Source organism: Panthera onca, chromosome A3 (genome assembly GCF_046562875.1).
Source record: "Panthera onca isolate mPanOnc1 chromosome A3, mPanOnc1 haplotype 2, whole genome shotgun sequence".
Lineage (NCBI taxonomy): Eukaryota > Metazoa > Chordata > Mammalia > Carnivora > Felidae > Panthera > Panthera onca.
The window spans coordinates 47,002,210-47,019,941 of NC_138341.1; the positions used below are offsets into that span (position 1 = coordinate 47,002,210).

Consider the following 17,732-nt stretch of genomic DNA (forward strand, 5'->3'; position numbering starts at 1 on the left):
TGGACTAGAAAGACAATTATGATTATTATGATTATGATTATTTATTTTAGAGAGAGAGAGAGAGAGAGAGAGAAAGAGGGACAGAAGGAGTGGGGGGGTTATCCTGAGCAGGCTCCACGCTCAGTGTGGAGCCCAGCACAAGGCTCAATCCCATAACCCTGGGAGCATCATCTGAGCCAGAATCAAAAGTCAGATGCTCAACTGCCTGAGTGACCTAGGTGTCCCTAGAAAGCCGATTAGACCAAGAGTTCAATGCAAAGAGACCAGAACTCAGAACTCAGAGGAACTTACCTGTGGCCCTAAGAAATGGCAAGAAAGACAAAGAATTCAAAGGATTCATGAGTAATTGTGCCTGTGTTTCTTGTTGTCCCCTCAAATACACACATTTCCTTTGAATTCCATCACTGCCACCAAAACAGTTAAACCAAAATTCATCTCCATCATTTCTAAAGATCTTATTGCCTTTATTCAGTGATTCATGAATTGGGGAGCATTCCATCTAGCAGATAGAAAGGGGCTCTAAGAAGCCATAAAAATGAGAGACTGTTATAGACCAGAGGGAATAGGACAAAGATATTATATTAGAAAAAGGAAGGTTGGTTGTGACAAGGTCACTTTCCTTCAGGGAATAAAGGGAGCTATCAGACAGATGACCTTACTAGTGTTGACCAGGTGATTCCTTATTGACTGGTTTAAGATTCTGTTTTCCTGGAGTGGCCAAACTGTAATTAAGTTAAATCCTGGTTTGTCAATATGAGGCTTAACATAAGTAACCCCATTTGGTGCCTTTGTCTTATTTTTAACACACTACAAATAAGCTAAGGTGTAGGTATACCACCCTCATTTCCTTCGGTGAAGGGTGTGTGTGTGTGTGTGTGTGTGTGTGTGTGTGTGTGTGTACATGTAAGTAATACCAGGACAACTCATTCTAAAGAAGTCCTTCTCACAACATCTTTTGTCCCTCTTAACTCTCTTGGCCCTTTTGTGCCCTCACAGTGTGTTCAAGAATCACAGTGTATAATTGACTTTTGACAAAATCCTTTGTAAAGTCTGCATGTGATTTAGTGTCTGCTTTGGAATTTGGCATCTATTAGATCTTAGTACTTCAAAGAAAGCTTGCTTTTTAGTTGGTTATTACACCATCAATGTGGGTAACACCATTAGATTTTTCCAATCCACTATCAAAAGCTGCTCTTTCTTATATCTTATATTCAAACAAAGGAAAATGTACACATATGTGCACAAGCATATGTATATGTGCATATATGTTATATGTACCACGTAGTCATCATATTTAAAAGAAACAGAAAGTACAAATAGACAAAAAAAAAACCCATAAAAGATGAAATTAAATCCATACAAAATTCATCTCCCAGGAAAATCTACTCTGTACAGTTTATTTTGCCTCCATGTACAATTAAAAATATGTACAAAAGTAGACTCCCTAATCATCCTTTTTCCTGTGTTCTCTGCCTCTACTCACCTTGCTTTATACATTGTGGTCATCATTCCCTGTCAACAAATACAAGTAATTTTATTTTAATTTTAAGGGCAGCATGTGTTCTAATCATGAATATATTAATTTTTCTTAACATGACCCTCTATTATTGAATATTTGGGTAGGGTGTTTGTTTCTATGTAAACTATACTACGAACAAATTATATGTGTATCATTTATGTTTATTTCCTTAGAAAGGTATACCTTTTTCATTAACCAAATAAAATTCCCTCTTTGGGTGTTCATTTGCATTTCAATAGGTATTAAGCCTTAAGCCAAAAGTATACATTTCTAAAATAGAAATTCAAGTATCAGTTAATGAGAAAGGGATATATTTGGGGGGACATATTATCTCTTTCTGTTCCTTGAAAAATCTTGGTAATTAGATAAATTGCCTGTTACTGCCTACACATAAATCTGAGTCAAATTATTTATGTTATTTATATGATAAGCCCTCCTTATTAATATTTTGGCAGTTTGGTTAGTAATCTCATCTAGCAGTCTCTCTCTGTGTTACATTAGTTCATTCTTTTGGATTGTTCCAAAAATCTTCTGCCAGAGGATTATGAAATAAACAAGTAAAGAGGAGAAACAAAATGGAAGGTGATGCATCATTATTTTTTTTTCTCAAAGTCCAATGCAAGTTGATGGAAAGCATAGGCTTTTAAAAATATATATTGCAGGTGTTTCATCATTTCGTCTTTCCTAATTGTGAGGATACTTGGCAAATTTTAGAGAAATACAACAGTGATACAGAACTCACATACTTTTTTTCTTCTGGAATTGTACATTATAAGTAACTTGCACAAAAAATGCATTATGAATGTAGACAACTTTAAAATATGGTGACTGCACAAGGATGTCAATTATACTCTGGAATAAAACTCTTATCTAAGTAACATTTAGTTTCTCTTAGTTACCTGCACATTTGTTAATATAGTATTAAAGATAACTACTTTAAGACTAAGAACGTACACTTCAAGAAAGTAATGATCCATACTGTTTAATAAGATGTGCAAAATTGCATAGTGTATTTAATGATCAAAAGTTGGGAATTTAAAAATTAGATCTAAAAATTTTAAGTAACTATCTTTAAAAGTGATCTCATTATATTTTTCCCTTGAGTTAAGATTGCATCTCTCTGTGTCTTGCTTAAAAAATATAAATAAATAAAACAAACTGACAGCAATAACAACAACAAAAAAGCTCAAATGATTTCTGCTGAAAAAAGATAATAAATCTGTGATCTGTGCAAAGAAAAAAAAAAGGCCCAGGGAACTTTTAAAAACTGCTAATTGGGTAATATTTAGCCAGTATTTTACTTAATATTTAATATCACTGAATGGAATCCTTGGCATAACCCTTTCATAATATATATATTATTGGAGAGAAAAAAAAAGTGATCCTGTGCCTTTAATTTCCCTTTCTGAGAGAGGGAAGGCTGCACACCACTGACAGGCTCACTTGTTCCCGTCTTTAATGTGCAATCTGTTTTCTCCAGCGGAGGGCACTCAGTGTATCACAAACTCAAGCATTAGCACCAACAAGCTCTGAGCATCATCAGTCTCTGGAAAGCCTTCTGAATTAGACAAGGGCTGCCTCTCAGCACAGCTACAAAACACTTTAAACCTGACCAGCTAAATGGATAAACCTAGCCTGCATAGCTTTTAAACTGGGGTCTCATACAGCACAGGAGGCCTACTTGCTTCAAGAACTGAAAATCCAGAGGATGAATTGCTTTATCTGGGAATGGCAAAAGCCAGCACAATAAGGAATGCCAGGTATTCTGAAGATTTTCTTTTTTTTTTCCTTTTTTTTTTTTTTTTTTTTTTTACCTCTCTTTTTACAGAGAAGTTGGTTACCTTTGAAATGGGCTGTAGCTTTTTTGCACAGATTGCCAATTACTGCTGATGGGTCTCTGGTGAATTACACAATGGTCCTCAGAGCTTAGAGGCCCTCCCCCCCCCCCCACTGGCTTCCTTTTCCCTGCCCCCCCCCAATCCCACCCCATGCTGATTTTTTTTTTTCATATATGTATATATATTTTTTGCCTGTCCTCTCTGGGGAAGTTTGTATGGGGCTACTAGCTCACATGCGGGATCAGAATGGTGTGAATGACAGCCGCACTGTGTCATGAAGGTGGTGGTGGTTTCAGCACGAGAGACCAAATAAGAAGAAAGCTGAGAGGGGGGAACCGTTTTTGGATGACAAAGGATGGGTAAGTGAACTTTTGTTGTTTCCTTCTTAGCAAAGCTGATCCTCTTGGCTTCCTATTCTCAGTCGTGGCATTAGCTGATAAAAGACGGGGAAACAGGCAAAAAGCAGCAGCCTCTGAGTTTGCCAGTTGACTCAGTATAGTTGCTATTATATTTTTAGATCATTTTCCTTTTAGTAGTTTTTTCTTTTTAAATCTGTAAATGCATAACACGGACTCAAACAGACTCTAGAGAAATATCTTTAAGACTGTCTCTTCTGTATGCATTTCTACAGCTTGGGAATTGAGCCTGAGATAAATATTGTGTTTGCTTCTATTTCTTGATAATATTAACCACGCTTGTATTTCTGGTCGCGGTCAGGAAGAATGTTAACACTTTACTGTGTGTGTGTAGGGGTGGGGTCGTTACTTTATCAGAGGTCGCTCAAGGGTTTGTTTTATCTTTGAAGCTGTATCCTAAACACAGCTTCCAAATTTCCAGCAGTCATTTGCCAGTCTTATTTTTTCAAGTGTGACTGGCTTTTTTCCCCCCTTTCCCCTGTCTGGAAGAGCTGGAATGTATTTCAATGAGATTGTAACTGGCAAAAGGACAGAGAGCAAGATCGGGTTTCAAATTAAAAAAAACAAAACAAAACAAAAAACCTGGTTGAATGAAAGAAGGAGAGCTTTTTAATTAGAGGTTTGGCTGATTGCCTCTTGCTTAAAATATGAATATTTAAGATAAATAAAGAAACTGCAGCACACAGGGTTCCCCCCCCCGCCTTACCGCTAAGAAATAATAAATCTACTGTTGACAGAGGAAAGAAGTCCCTTAACATGCTATGACTTGGAAATGCAGCACAAGTGCCAATACATTGCAACTTTGCAGGTTTTTGGAAGTTAATGGAGGTAGGGGAGGAAAAAAAAAGTCTGAGAAATTTGAGCAGGTCGGTTTGGAAATGGGGGGTAGTAGTCTATTGCTTCTCTTCTTGTTTTTTCCCCAAATTTGCAAAAGCAACTATGTTAAAAATAACAGCAAAACTAATACTACACAAAATTATTTTTCACTTTATGCAAATATTTAATAAGAATTTGACAATCTTAACTTTGACATGTTCTGTGTTATCAGTAGTTAGGGCTCTGGGCTGATGTATCTATTGCTGGGCAAGAGAGCCACGGTAGGCAGGTTCTCCTGAATGCTGAGAGTATATATGCTTATTAACACGTTGAGAGTACCTCACACTGTTAGTAGTCTTCATACCATGCTTCACTGGTTGCCCATACTAGTCCCAATGCCATTTGTTCAGAGCTCATGTATTGTTATTCCATTATGCAATAAGGATACAGTTTCAGGCAGGGCAAACTTGGGTTACCTTGACAGCTTACTGAACCTCTTTTGTCAAATCAAAGTCTGTTTGCTCAACTAGGAAAGATGTCCAAGTACAGGGTTTTCTAAGTCACAGTTTTGCCATTACCGGAAGACTCAGTACTCTTCATTTTTGTGCTGATGTTCAACAGAATGACTACCCAAATATTATTGTTATTAAAATGTTGGCGTTAAGTGATAAGACAGGCTGTGTGCTTTTCAGTGTTGATGACTGTATGAACTCCTGAAACTCGGGAAAGATTTTCTTAGTTCCACGGCACTGTGGTGATTTGAAAATCAAGGAAGAAAGAAGGAAACCTGAATAGCAAACATGCAACACTGAAGAAAATAAGACTTCAGATGTTGAATACATTGTTCTTAAATCAACTGTCCCATGACTGTACTAGATGGGATGCCCCTGATATCGGTAAGCTGGCGGTGATTTATATTAATAGCTTTACAATGTGCATTTGTCTTCTTTTTAATATTGTAGGTTTCCGTTTAATTACGCAGCTGAGAGGCATGCGTGTGGTGCTAGTGCTACTTCCTACACTGCTGCTTGTTATGCTCACGGGGGCTCAGAGAGCTTGCCCAAAGAACTGCAGATGTGATGGCAAAATTGTATACTGTGAGTCTCATGCTTTCGCAGATATCCCTGAGAACATTTCTGGAGGGTCACAAGGCTTATCATTAAGGTTCAACAGCATTCAGAAACTCAAATCCAATCAGTTTGCTGGCCTTAACCAGCTTATATGGCTTTATCTTGACCATAATTACATTAGCTCAGTGGATGAAGATGCCTTTCAAGGGATCCGTAGACTGAAAGAATTAATTCTAAGCTCCAACAAAATTACCTATCTGCACAATAAAACATTTCACCCAGTTCCCAATCTCCGCAATCTGGATCTCTCCTACAATAAACTTCAGACATTGCAATCGGAACAATTTAAAGGTCTTCGGAAACTCATCATTTTGCACTTGAGATCTAACTCATTAAAGACTGTGCCGATAAGAGTGTTTCAAGACTGTCGAAATCTTGACTTTCTGGATTTGGGTTATAATCGTCTTCGAAGCTTGTCCCGAAATGCTTTTGCTGGCCTCTTGAAGTTGAAGGAGCTCCACTTGGAGCACAATCAGTTTTCCAAGATCAATTTTGCTCATTTTCCACGTCTCTTCAATCTCCGCTCAATTTACTTACAGTGGAACAGGATTCGTTCCATTAGCCAAGGCTTGACATGGACTTGGAGTTCCTTACACAACTTGGATTTATCAGGGAATGACATCCAAGGAATTGAGCCGGGCACATTTAAATGTCTACCCAATTTGCAAAAATTGAATTTGGATTCCAACAAGCTTACCAACATCTCACAGGAAACTGTCAATGCGTGGATATCGTTAATATCCATCACTTTGTCTGGAAATATGTGGGAATGCAGTCGGAGCATTTGTCCTCTATTTTATTGGCTTAAGAATTTCAAAGGAAATAAGGAAAGCACCATGATATGTGCAGGACCTAAGCATATCCAGGGGGAGAAGGTTAGTGATGCAGTGGAAACGTATAATATCTGCTCTGAAGTTCAGGTGGTCAACACAGAAAAATCACACCTGGTACCCCAAACGCCCCAGAAGCCTCTGATTATCCCTAAACCTACATTTTCCAAATCTGACCCCACCCAGCCCACCCTTGAAACACCAAGCCCTTCCCCAGGGTTTCAGATTCCTGGCACAGAGCAAGAGTATGAGCATGTTTCCTTTCACAAAATTATTGCAGGGAGTGTGGCTCTGTTTCTCTCAGTGGCCATGATCCTCTTGGTAATCTATGTGTCTTGGAAACGCTACCCAGCCAGCATGAAACAACTTCAGCAACATTCTCTTATGAAGAGGCGGCGGAAAAAGACCAGAGAATCTGAAAGACAAATGAATTCCCCTTTACAGGAGTATTATGTGGACTACAAGCCTACAAACTCTGAGACCATGGATATATCCGTTAATGGATCTGGGCCCTGCACATATACCATCTCTGGCTCCAGGGAATGCGAGGTATGAACCATGATCCTCCTAAAAGCATTTCTGCTGCGGGGAAGGAGAGGTAAATGTTTGAAGCCCTAGAGGTGTCTCTAATCACTAGAAAGATTAATGACCCTTTTGCTTTTGGGTTTTTGCTCAGTGTGAAAGGTTACTTAATTAAATTACAACCACCAGGAAATTGACTGTTTTCTTTATTTTTTTTTAAATGGTTGAAACTTGAAGGAAGTTCGTTCAAGGATGAGATTAAGTTGGAATAAAGCACTATGTTAAAACATCTGTTTTTTTTTTTTTTTTTAACAGTTTGTATACAGAGGTTGGACTTACAAACACACATACACACAAAACTTTTTCATTCTAAAATTAACGTCTGGTTCTTGTTGTTTGACTTCTGTAATGGAGTAAAGAAGGAGAGACCAGCTTAATTTAAAAACAAAGTGATTTTACCAAAATTCCAGGAGGTAATGAAGATTTAAACCAAAGAGCAATTTACCCAAGGGTTGATTTTGTTGTAAATTTTTAGTTATAATTAAAGCATGCAACAGGGATCTCACAGGGATAACTTTCCGTGTTATTTGCCATTTAGTTATTATACCAGCATAGAGAATGTCAGAGGCCTACTGTGTAATTGTATTAGGCTTTTAAAGATGTTTTTCTTTCTTCTTTCCTTCCTTCCTGCCTTCCTTTTTTTTTTTCTTTTTTTTTTTTAATTTACTGGACATAGATCACTTTTCATAGGTTTTCTTAAGTGCTGGCTATTTGTATGTAATCAGAATGAAACTTAAGTTCCATGTTTTGGCTATGTCCCTGGTAACTAAAATCAGGTCCTGATATTGTGGATGATTTAGCAATAATATAATGACAGGCATAACAGGGACTGTTTGTCAATGTTGCTGTCATCCCCAACAAAAATTATGTATATTCTTGTGAAACTTATCCAAAACTAAGTGATGCAAATATTTACAAATAAAAAGAGAGAGATTTGAGTTCTGGGTATTTTCCCTTATTGTAACATTACCTTCAAATGAAGGCATTCCATGTTACCTTATTTTCATTTTCATGAGATTGAAGTTTGGATCCAGTTTCTGATTATTTAATTTTAAAGATTACTTACAGGAACTTGCTTATGCATAGAAAATAGTCACAGATTTCCAACTTGTTGATAAGTAGTACTGGATGCAAATTATTCTTTGCTTGGTAAAGTTGATCAAAAAGTACAAAGATCATGACTGCCAAGGCCTTGTTGCTGGAATAGAGTAGCAAAGAGAGAAAGTAAGTTCTGGCACAATGTTGTCTTAATATCTAATTTTAGATGATTTGTTGTTCAAAGGAAAGTTTTAATGAGTATTTAATGAGTATTTTCCCCTTTTTATTACTAGTTATAACAGTTGGAACAAATAATTTGCTCTATGATAATATATACCCAAAGTTTCCATAGTTCTAAAGGCAGATGCTGAGGGAAACGTTTTCAGACAAAGCACTGAGTTTGAAATATTCTCCAACTGAGTAGAATTTGGAATACTGAACTATTTTTCAGAGTTCATTTTCTCCTTTTTGTGTAGATTGAAAATAAGAATAGTAATCCCAGTAAAACATCCCTGAAAGAAACCTGCCTAAACAATTAACCTTAAAAATTAAGGAGAATGAGATATTTTATATGAGTCCTAACAAGACTTGATGATTTTATTGCAGGCTGACATTTATACAATGTACATGAATATTAGTAAAACAAGTTCATCCTGTTTTATTCTAGATTCTGTTTGTATTTTGAGATCCTCTTAAAGCATAGTAGTACAAAAGGGAAAGGAGAATCCAAGTCCATTCATTCATTTTCTCTGGACTTTTGTAGTAGAGAGGTGATTTTTATTTATTATAATCACCAAGAAAGAAGAAAGATTCTTAAAGAACTAGGACTTGAGTATAGTGATTTCTAAAGCTTTTCCTGAGTTCTTAAATTCCAGAGATTATTCTTTTAAAGACCCTTGACTTTAACCATGATTAGAACAAAATAAAAACATGTTTTATTCCATAAAAACATGACTGTTTCAAATCACATTTTGATATTATGTGTATTAGCTAGAGGGGAGTTTATGGTCATGAAATTGCAGTGGCACTGTTGGAGTTGAATGTGGTGTTAAGACATATTAAATAATGAAGTACATAATTAAGTGTTGTAATGAAGAAACTTGAAATGGCAACTCTGCTGAAGTAGATCAAACTCTCCGTGCCCTAAAACATGGGAAATGGTAGGTTATACATTTAAGACCATTAACTCACAGGGTCTAATGAAGCTGCATTTGAGTGAATATGAACCTGTTTTCCAACACAAACACATACAAACATTTCAGCCACCATTCCCCCTTTTTGACAGGATAGTCAGTCTACTACAGTTATAGGTGGATATAAGAAATGAGAAAAAGCAAATTCTTAGAAAGTGTGGTGAGAACCATAATTTCCCCTTATGTCTTTGTCACTATGGAGTAAAATTTCTCCTGTTGAGAAAATTTCTCTACAGAATGAAGCCAAGAGAGAGGAGTGATATGTCCAATTCTTTAGGACTATAGAGGTGTGCTGAATTATAGTCTGCTGTTGCTTTTATAAACCTCACCTATCAATAGCTTAGAAAAATAAAGAATCAATATATTTACAATACAATTTTGTGAGGTAGTCTTTTTTTAAATTCAGAACACCAAACTCTACCCAATAAAGCCATAAATACTTAACTAGAAAACTTAGCACTAAGTGCCTTGAAAACAAACTGCATTAAATTGAAACTTCCACTTATACAACTGTTATATTTAGTTATTGTGATCTAAATATAGTTCAAATATCCGTTTTGTGTATTTCTTTTAAGAAGAAAATAAAAATATTAAGATCTCTGATTAGAATGGTGTCTCTGAGTTAACATACAAATATAAAATATAGCATGCAGTTCAATAAGTGAATAACTTTGGCTCTATTCTTTATAAGTTTTAATTTTTGAAAAGTCCACGTGCACATTCTAGGTTAATACATTGAAGAAGGATATTATAATACCTTAGGCAGTAAAACTCTCTTATATCTATAAAAGAAGAATAGAGTAGATAGTAGTGAATAATTAATATGATATATGGCACAATTCTAATAGATACATACATCTCAATCATAATACTTTGAGTGGAGCAGTGTGCTTGGTTGAACTGAATCATTTAAAAATTTGTCTCTCCTCAATATGTGCTCTGAAAGGAGTACTTCAAGCCAGAAGGATACAGCTTTGCCTGAAGCTTAGTAAGGTGTTATTAAAAGAGAAAATTGCAAATAGGTACTTTTGAAAATAGTTTGTGGTGCTTTGCATAGCTTTATCTCATTAAAAATATTACAAGAATTATGAAGGTACTTTATTTTGCATACCAAAATTTTACTTGATAATTATACAGAACAATTTTGAACACCTGTTTTTTCTAGGATATGTTGTATTAACTGAAATTAGCAAGGACCTTTATAAAACTAATTATTGTGAGTATGGGAGAAGAGAGAACACTTCAAGTTTGTCTTGTGAATTAAAAAACATGAAATTGGTAAAACCTTAACATGAATGAATAAATGAAAGCGGTCTCTAAAGAAATTCTCCATTCCAAGTATTTTAAAAGTTAACTAATTGAAATATAAAGTTTAATGATCCCATAATGCTAAGAGTGCTGCCATTAGGAAAATGAGACTATAGGTGACACTAGATATGTATTTTCCAGATATTTGATATTTTAGTTATAACTCTTCAAAATCAAGTAAAATACAATGGTTGCAATTGGGCTTACTTTATTTCTTTCACTGCTATGCAGTGGGTGGTATAGACCATTTCTAACAGTTTATATTTATTGAATATATTATGTCAGGTCCAAACTATTGATTTAGGAGGGATTATTAACTTCTTTCTACACTTTAGATATTGACATTTTAAAGGATACTAAGTAAATTTATGAGAACTAAAAAGCATAATATGTTCAAAGAGGATTTCTAAGTGATGGAGGCCCAATATCCTTGAGTTTAATTTACACCTTATCAATACAAAACTATAGAAAATAAACTTCATTTGGGGGCTAACTCCCACTGTGTTATGTCAGAATGTTATAATTGAAACTTTACTTTGTAAATCCACTTAAATTATATCTATGTGTGTATGTGTGTGTGTGTATGTGTTTGTATATATGCATGTGTATGTGTTCATGTACAGAGAGACAGAATATATATTTCCATTAAAATTCTTCTGTATTTTGGACATTTGAAAGAAACTTGGGTTCTAGTTATCAGAATTTGTTAGGAACATACTTCTTAAGGTAGATGTTTAAAACTCTCTAAAATTGTAGGTATCTCCTGTCTAGATACCGTCTTTCTTAATGTTCTTTTTCTTTCAAAAAGCAGAATTTAAACTACACATTGCCATTTTTGGTGTGACTTTGGGCTCGTCACTAGTTTCCCTGTGACCCATCACTAAATGAGTATATGCGATGAGCACAATATATCCCAACTCAAAGCTTTGCTCAGACTAGTAAACTTTGTAAACTCTGTGGTCATTCCCAGGACTGCAAAAGCAAGATGGGATCTAGAGGAAAAGTGAGCTATTGGTATTCATTGTCAATGAGAAATGAAAGAAATTTTGAGTTAAAAAACAAAAACAAAAAAAAAAAAAACAAACGGCATGCTCAGGTGAGGAACATTATAATTTCCTTTATGCTTGAGGAGAACATATGTAACTCGCACGCATGGGTACACATAACATGCATGCAAGCACACACGCAGATTTATGTATCTTTCAAATTCTGGCAAGTAACTGGTTGTTTTGAAAGCATTTAAATATGACTGTTTATTAAAAATATCTGTTGTCTGAATTTGATTCAATTAAAATCAATGTGAAAAGAGTTTTTAGTAGAATCTGCAAATGGCAATGGTGAGGAATGACAGCTTCCAAAAATGCCTGACATGATTAATTTAGGAAAGATTTTAAACTGAGGATAAAGGGTCCAATTACCTTTTTTAGAATAAGTTTTTATTAGCACCTCATGGACAAAGTTTTAATAAGATTCCAAGCTGAAAACGTCTGACTATGGTCTTAGGAATGTACATCTTTTGAGACACCCCAGTAATATTCATATGATTTCAGAGTTTTTCTTCTTGGGATTTTTTTATATTGTATAAAATCTAGTCATCCTAGTTCTCAGGAATTACATTTATAGATAACTTTATGCATTGGAAGTTGCTTCGTAATATTAGCATTGAGGACATGGTGACTCATCAAAATTTTCATGTCTCTAGAGTTTCCTGAATCACTAAATCACAGTGGTACACTGGCAACCTGTATATCATCAGACACTGGGAGTTTTGAAAAATTGGTGTGTCTTTGGAGCAGTGAAGAGCATGAAAGTTATGTTAAATATGTTTTAAAAATTAAAATTGCTTTTTATAGTACCGAAGGAAGCATCATCCATCAGGTCAATTTAATAAAATCTCAATATTCTTAAAATGAAAGAGAAATTATGAGGGTATTTTTCTTGGGCACTCCATAAGCCATTAAAAATTTTACTGTACATTAAGGAAAGTTGCGAAGCACAGAATTTCCTGTGGCATCAAAATCACTGGCTTTTAAATAAACTGCTTCAGTATGTTTGAAACTCCTCAATATATGCAAAGGCTATGATTCATACTCCTGCTAAATAGTTCAGAAAATAGTGCTTTCATTGTTAAGAGAAATTAAGGTTTAAACAAATGTAGATGTGGGAAAATTGTTTTTTAAGAGTAAGATGTTTGACTTATGTCAGATATTATATAATACTTGTAAACCTAAGGTTTGGGAATGGAAGGACAGCAAAGCTTCTATGCATTAATAAAAGGTTAAGGTCATCATGAAAATATTTTTTAAAAATCGGAAAAAATCATGTCCAAAAATTATTAATAAGTTTAACTGAGAGGGAAACATTGAACAAAAATTAATGCCTGGGTATCATATGAGTAGTAAATACATGCATACTAAATACGATTATGATATTAAGCATTATTGTTTGTACATGGAAGTGAGACTTTTATATTTAATATTATATAAATGGTATTCTTACATATAAGTACAAAAGTAACCTTGAAATAAAAGTGTATTTAAATAACCATTGCAATTAAACGCCCACATATTTCATATAAATATTTCTAAAATGCTAAAATGTATATTGCAGATATTAAAGTAATATATATTATACCTTTTAATAAACCCTGTTCTTTACTGACTTGTCCAATTCACATGAATTGCCTCAAAAGTAAATATTTGGGGGATATTAAAAAATGTAAAGACATTGAGATAATTTTGTTTCTTCTGTCACTGTCTCAATTTTAGCATGATTGTTTTCTGAATTTTGGAATGTCCATACCACCATCTCTTGGAAAGTTCTATTCTCTTTTTTACTTCAGTTTTTTATATGTTTATTCAATTCTCAGACCTCAGAAGGGTACAGATAGAATCATTAAACCTAGCAAGAATGGCTATCTTTTTTTTTCTTTAATGATTTTTTAATGTAAATTCTTCTAGTAGAAGGAAATAAGGCACATTAAACATTTTTATCACATTGGTTTTGAAGGAAATATTTAAGGTAAATGCAGTAACTATAATATTCAAACAAAATTTCATTTATAATTGTCATTTTTACTTACTATTCCAGTGGTTGAAATCTTCAAATCTTACTGAGTTTAAAACTTTAAAAAAAACTTCATAGTATATATAAATATTCAAAGCAGACAAGCTACAGTGAATATAGATAGATTTGTTTAAGAAAACTCTTTTTTAGGATCTCCTAAGCAAATAGGTCCTTCTAAATAGGAATGTGCAGGGTTATGAATTTATTCCATTTTCGGATCATTTTCAAGGTTAATGCAAAACTTTATAGACACTAATTTTGGAGTAGCAAATGATATAGACAAAGAGGAAAAATAATTGAAATTATTCTATTTTAGAAATTCAATTCTATTTAATTCATATTCACGGTATATTTTCATTTTAAGGATAACAATTTTGTTTTGCTATCTTTAAATATCAGATAAAGCTTTGAAATTACACTGGTTATTAAGGCAAACAAATAAGAAACAGTATTTGAATTTAAATTCTGTGCTTGTTTTTAATTCCTCCCTCGTCCCTCAAGTCACGTTTACTGAAACATATGTTCTTTCATTTTTTTCCCAGTGATCTAATTATTTGTGGGGGGTGAGAATTATAAAAAGTTGATTTCCTGTTTCCTTTAAGTAACTCTTATTAAATACATTTATGTTCACATGAAGCCTTGAAAATATTGCTTGTCTGTTTCGGCATAAATTTAATTATGATGCATTACACTATTAAGTTTTTGGTATTTACAATTTTAAATCGACACCAACATTGTTGTATGTTTCTAATAAGACTTAAAAAAGAAAGAAATAGAAATTAATTGTGTCTGAGTCTTTTTTAGTATGATCTCCACAGATGAAAAATTGTTATTTTCTTCTGTGTTTATAGGTCTGTAAAAGTGATAGCAGAGAGGTCAGCCTTCAAGTACTTTAGGTTGATGGTCAAACCATAGTATGAACCAAAATTGCATTGGTCCAGTGGTTAGATCAAAGGGTGAAAAAAAGGCCTGAGAGACTTGAAACTCACTCACTTTACTTCTGTAATATTGGACAAGTAAATATGTATCTGACCTTTCTGTGATATAATTTTTCCATCTATTGAACTGGGATAATAACTTTCCAACTAACTTGTTGAAATGATTAATGAGCTACTATTCGAAAACCACTCTGAACTCCTCCATAAAAAGCTTCAGTGTAAATATAAATGATTATTAGCCATAAGCCCTACTGTCTACTGAAAAATGCAAAATACATTGTAGCTGTATTATTTTCATTGTTATTATTAGTTATAATGATGGCTATAATACTCCCTGATGTAGAAACAAGTGTTGTGGTTACATTTTTACTAAAGTGAATAATAAACCTGACCTTTCAGTCCCTTGTCTGAGCTGTAATTTAGTTTGGGTACCAGACACGCTAATATATAAATAATACCTCAGGATTTGTAAAATACTCCCTTGGCTGAACGTTTTATTCATGTTTCAAAGACAGTAGCACTTATACTTCTTTTATTAGTATTAACTCTAAGGAAGAAATGGGTTATAGAAACAACTTACAAATTTCCATTCTGATCGAGTTTACCCTTCAGTTCATTTTCTTAATAAGTGGAGGCAGTTTTCATTTCTCCAAATTGTTTATGAATAACAAGTTAATATGTATTTTTAAAAACTGGTATTTCTCTAGCAAAAATATATAATATTTAATGCTTTCATGTGTGTAAGTATTTATTTTGGTTGAGGATAATATGAGTTCTTATTTTTGCACAAATAGATTCTTACATCCTATTTTTGTCCCCATCCTTGTAATATATTTTAATGTGAAGTATATTTATATTTTAAGTTTCCCCATGGAATACCTCCTGTGATAATGTTGTATGCTGTGAAATAGAGGGTACTACTAGTACAGGTCCTTAACAACAAAAAAAATACCCTACAGACAAAAGAAAAAAAAAATATCTTTTCTGGAGAAGACGATAAGTTATTTTCCTTGTGATTGCAAAGGCAGTATTATTTCAAAATGAGGATTCTTCCAGTCATTAAGTGTCTCTTCCAATGATGTATTCTGGAACTAGGCACATAACTATAGAATGGGGCCATGGACCCACTGGACCTACTAGACCCACTATGAAATGGACCTGAGCTAAAATTCCATCGATCACCATGAGCCCCTAATCTAACTCTGGGACCACAGTGATGTTTAGGGTATGCAGGAATTAGTGTCACTTCCAAGTCAATGTCCAGTAAGCCCCCAAACTTGATTATATCACTTAACCCAATGCACAGTCACTTTGGTAAATAACTGTATGTCCCTTTGGGAAAGGATGGAAAAAAGATTAAGAGTATACATTTGACACTGTAGCTCTGTCTTTTCCTCAGTGGGATCTGACCTTTCATTCAAATGTTTCTTGGTCTTAAATTGACTCAAGTCTGGGAATTGATTATGGTGCCCTGACACTCTATTTTGGTGATTCATGGTATACTTCTGTTCACTTGACCTAGATCTGGCCTACTTATACAGATCAAGTAAGAATTAGTACTCATGTACTTTTTTCCTAAGGATACCATGATCAAAAAGACCACACCATGGGTCTCTTGAGTCAAATTATTTGATTGCTGCTTTGACTTTACTGTCTCTTACGGTAACTACGTCTATCTTGTCTTTGGCAATTAAGTGCTGACAGGCCCATACCACCTGGGGATTGCATCTTTCCCATTGAAATAGGAATGCCAGTTATGTGGTAGCTATTCCCACTGTGATTTTGACCTGCAGCAAAGAGTGACCAGAGAGTCATTAGCCCTGACCTTACTCTTCCCAAACTTCCCTCCCCAGTTGCCAGGTAGTCAACCCATTTCATATTCTTAGAATTTGGTCTAGAGGACTCTGACCAGATTTTTTTATTGTTTTTATTTTTGAGCATCACTGCTTAGATGCCAATCTTGAAAATTGAAAGATGAGAGAATGCTATTATAAATATAAATTTTTAATATTTTACAAATTTTAATCTCTCTTGACTCTCTGTCCACTCATGGTCTGTGTTTTCTCAAATGACTGGATGATAAGAAATTAGTTTAAATCAGTATTCCAACTTTATGCTCCTTTAATTTTGGCATACCTTGTTTCTTGAAAATGTATATACAACTCTCCACCAAAACATGAAGATTGGCAAAGATCATGGCCTAGATAGACAATACTATCCATTCTCTTTCACATTGCATTTCATACTGAAAATTTATTGGAACATGGTGACTAATTACATATGAAAATATATTATGTAATCAATGCTCTCTCAGAATATTTCTATTTTATAGATACCAATTATTAGATAAATATTGCTTTGAAATATGAACATGTACAGTTTTGTACATTAACCTGATGTATTTTATTTATTTTCCATTATTTTCTAATTATACATGAATGCTTCTTTAGAAAATGTTGAAAACAGGTTATTTACAAAAATAAAACAGGGGCGCCTGGGTGGCGCAGTCGGTTAAGCGTCCGACTTCAGCCAGGTCACGATCTCGCGGTCCGTGAGTTCGAGCCCCGCGTCAGGCTCTGGGCTGATGGCTCGGAGCCTGGAGCCTGTTTCCGATTCTGTGTCTCCCTCTCTCTCTGCCCCTCCCCCGTTCATGCTCTGTCTCTCTCTGTCCCAAAAATAAATAAAAAACGTTGAAAAAAAAAAAATAAAAAATAAAACAGTTGTCAACAATTTTCACTATGCAGTGATAACACTAAAAATTTTGCTATTTCACTTCTATTATGTGCACAGGTAATGTATGTGGGAGTTCATAAAGTTAATTTGTTATTGAAAACTATGTATAGATATATGTTACTGTTACTTTAAAGTTCAGATTTTGTGATGGATAGAATCACTTTTAAAAATACTGTATTTTGAAACTCACTTACTTACACCTTCTTTTTGTTGGACATTTATGCTGAGTCATTTCACTGTTAGGATAGTTCTTCAGTGACCTCTTCCTTTAGGTAAATTCCTTGAAGAGAAAATACATAGCCAAAAGAATGAAAACTTTAAACTC

At 34.4% G+C, this 17,732-nt stretch overlaps 1 protein-coding gene across 1 annotated transcript in view; it reads left to right on the forward strand.

Annotated features, from left to right (window-relative positions):
• The first annotated feature begins 2,963 nt into the window (after positions 1-2,963).
• The window catches only part of LRRTM4 (leucine rich repeat transmembrane neuronal 4), a 706,981-nt gene continuing 692,212 nt past the window's right edge, over positions 2,964-17,732 (forward strand). The window contains exons 1-3 of the mRNA XM_078444645.2: positions 2,964-3,279; positions 3,568-3,716; positions 5,552-7,098. Of these exons, the coding sequence (XP_078300771.1) occupies positions 3,713-3,716; positions 5,552-7,098 (1,551 nt within the window). The 5' untranslated portion in view covers positions 2,964-3,279; positions 3,568-3,712. The remainder of the gene's footprint in view (positions 3,280-3,567; positions 3,717-5,551; positions 7,099-17,732) is intronic.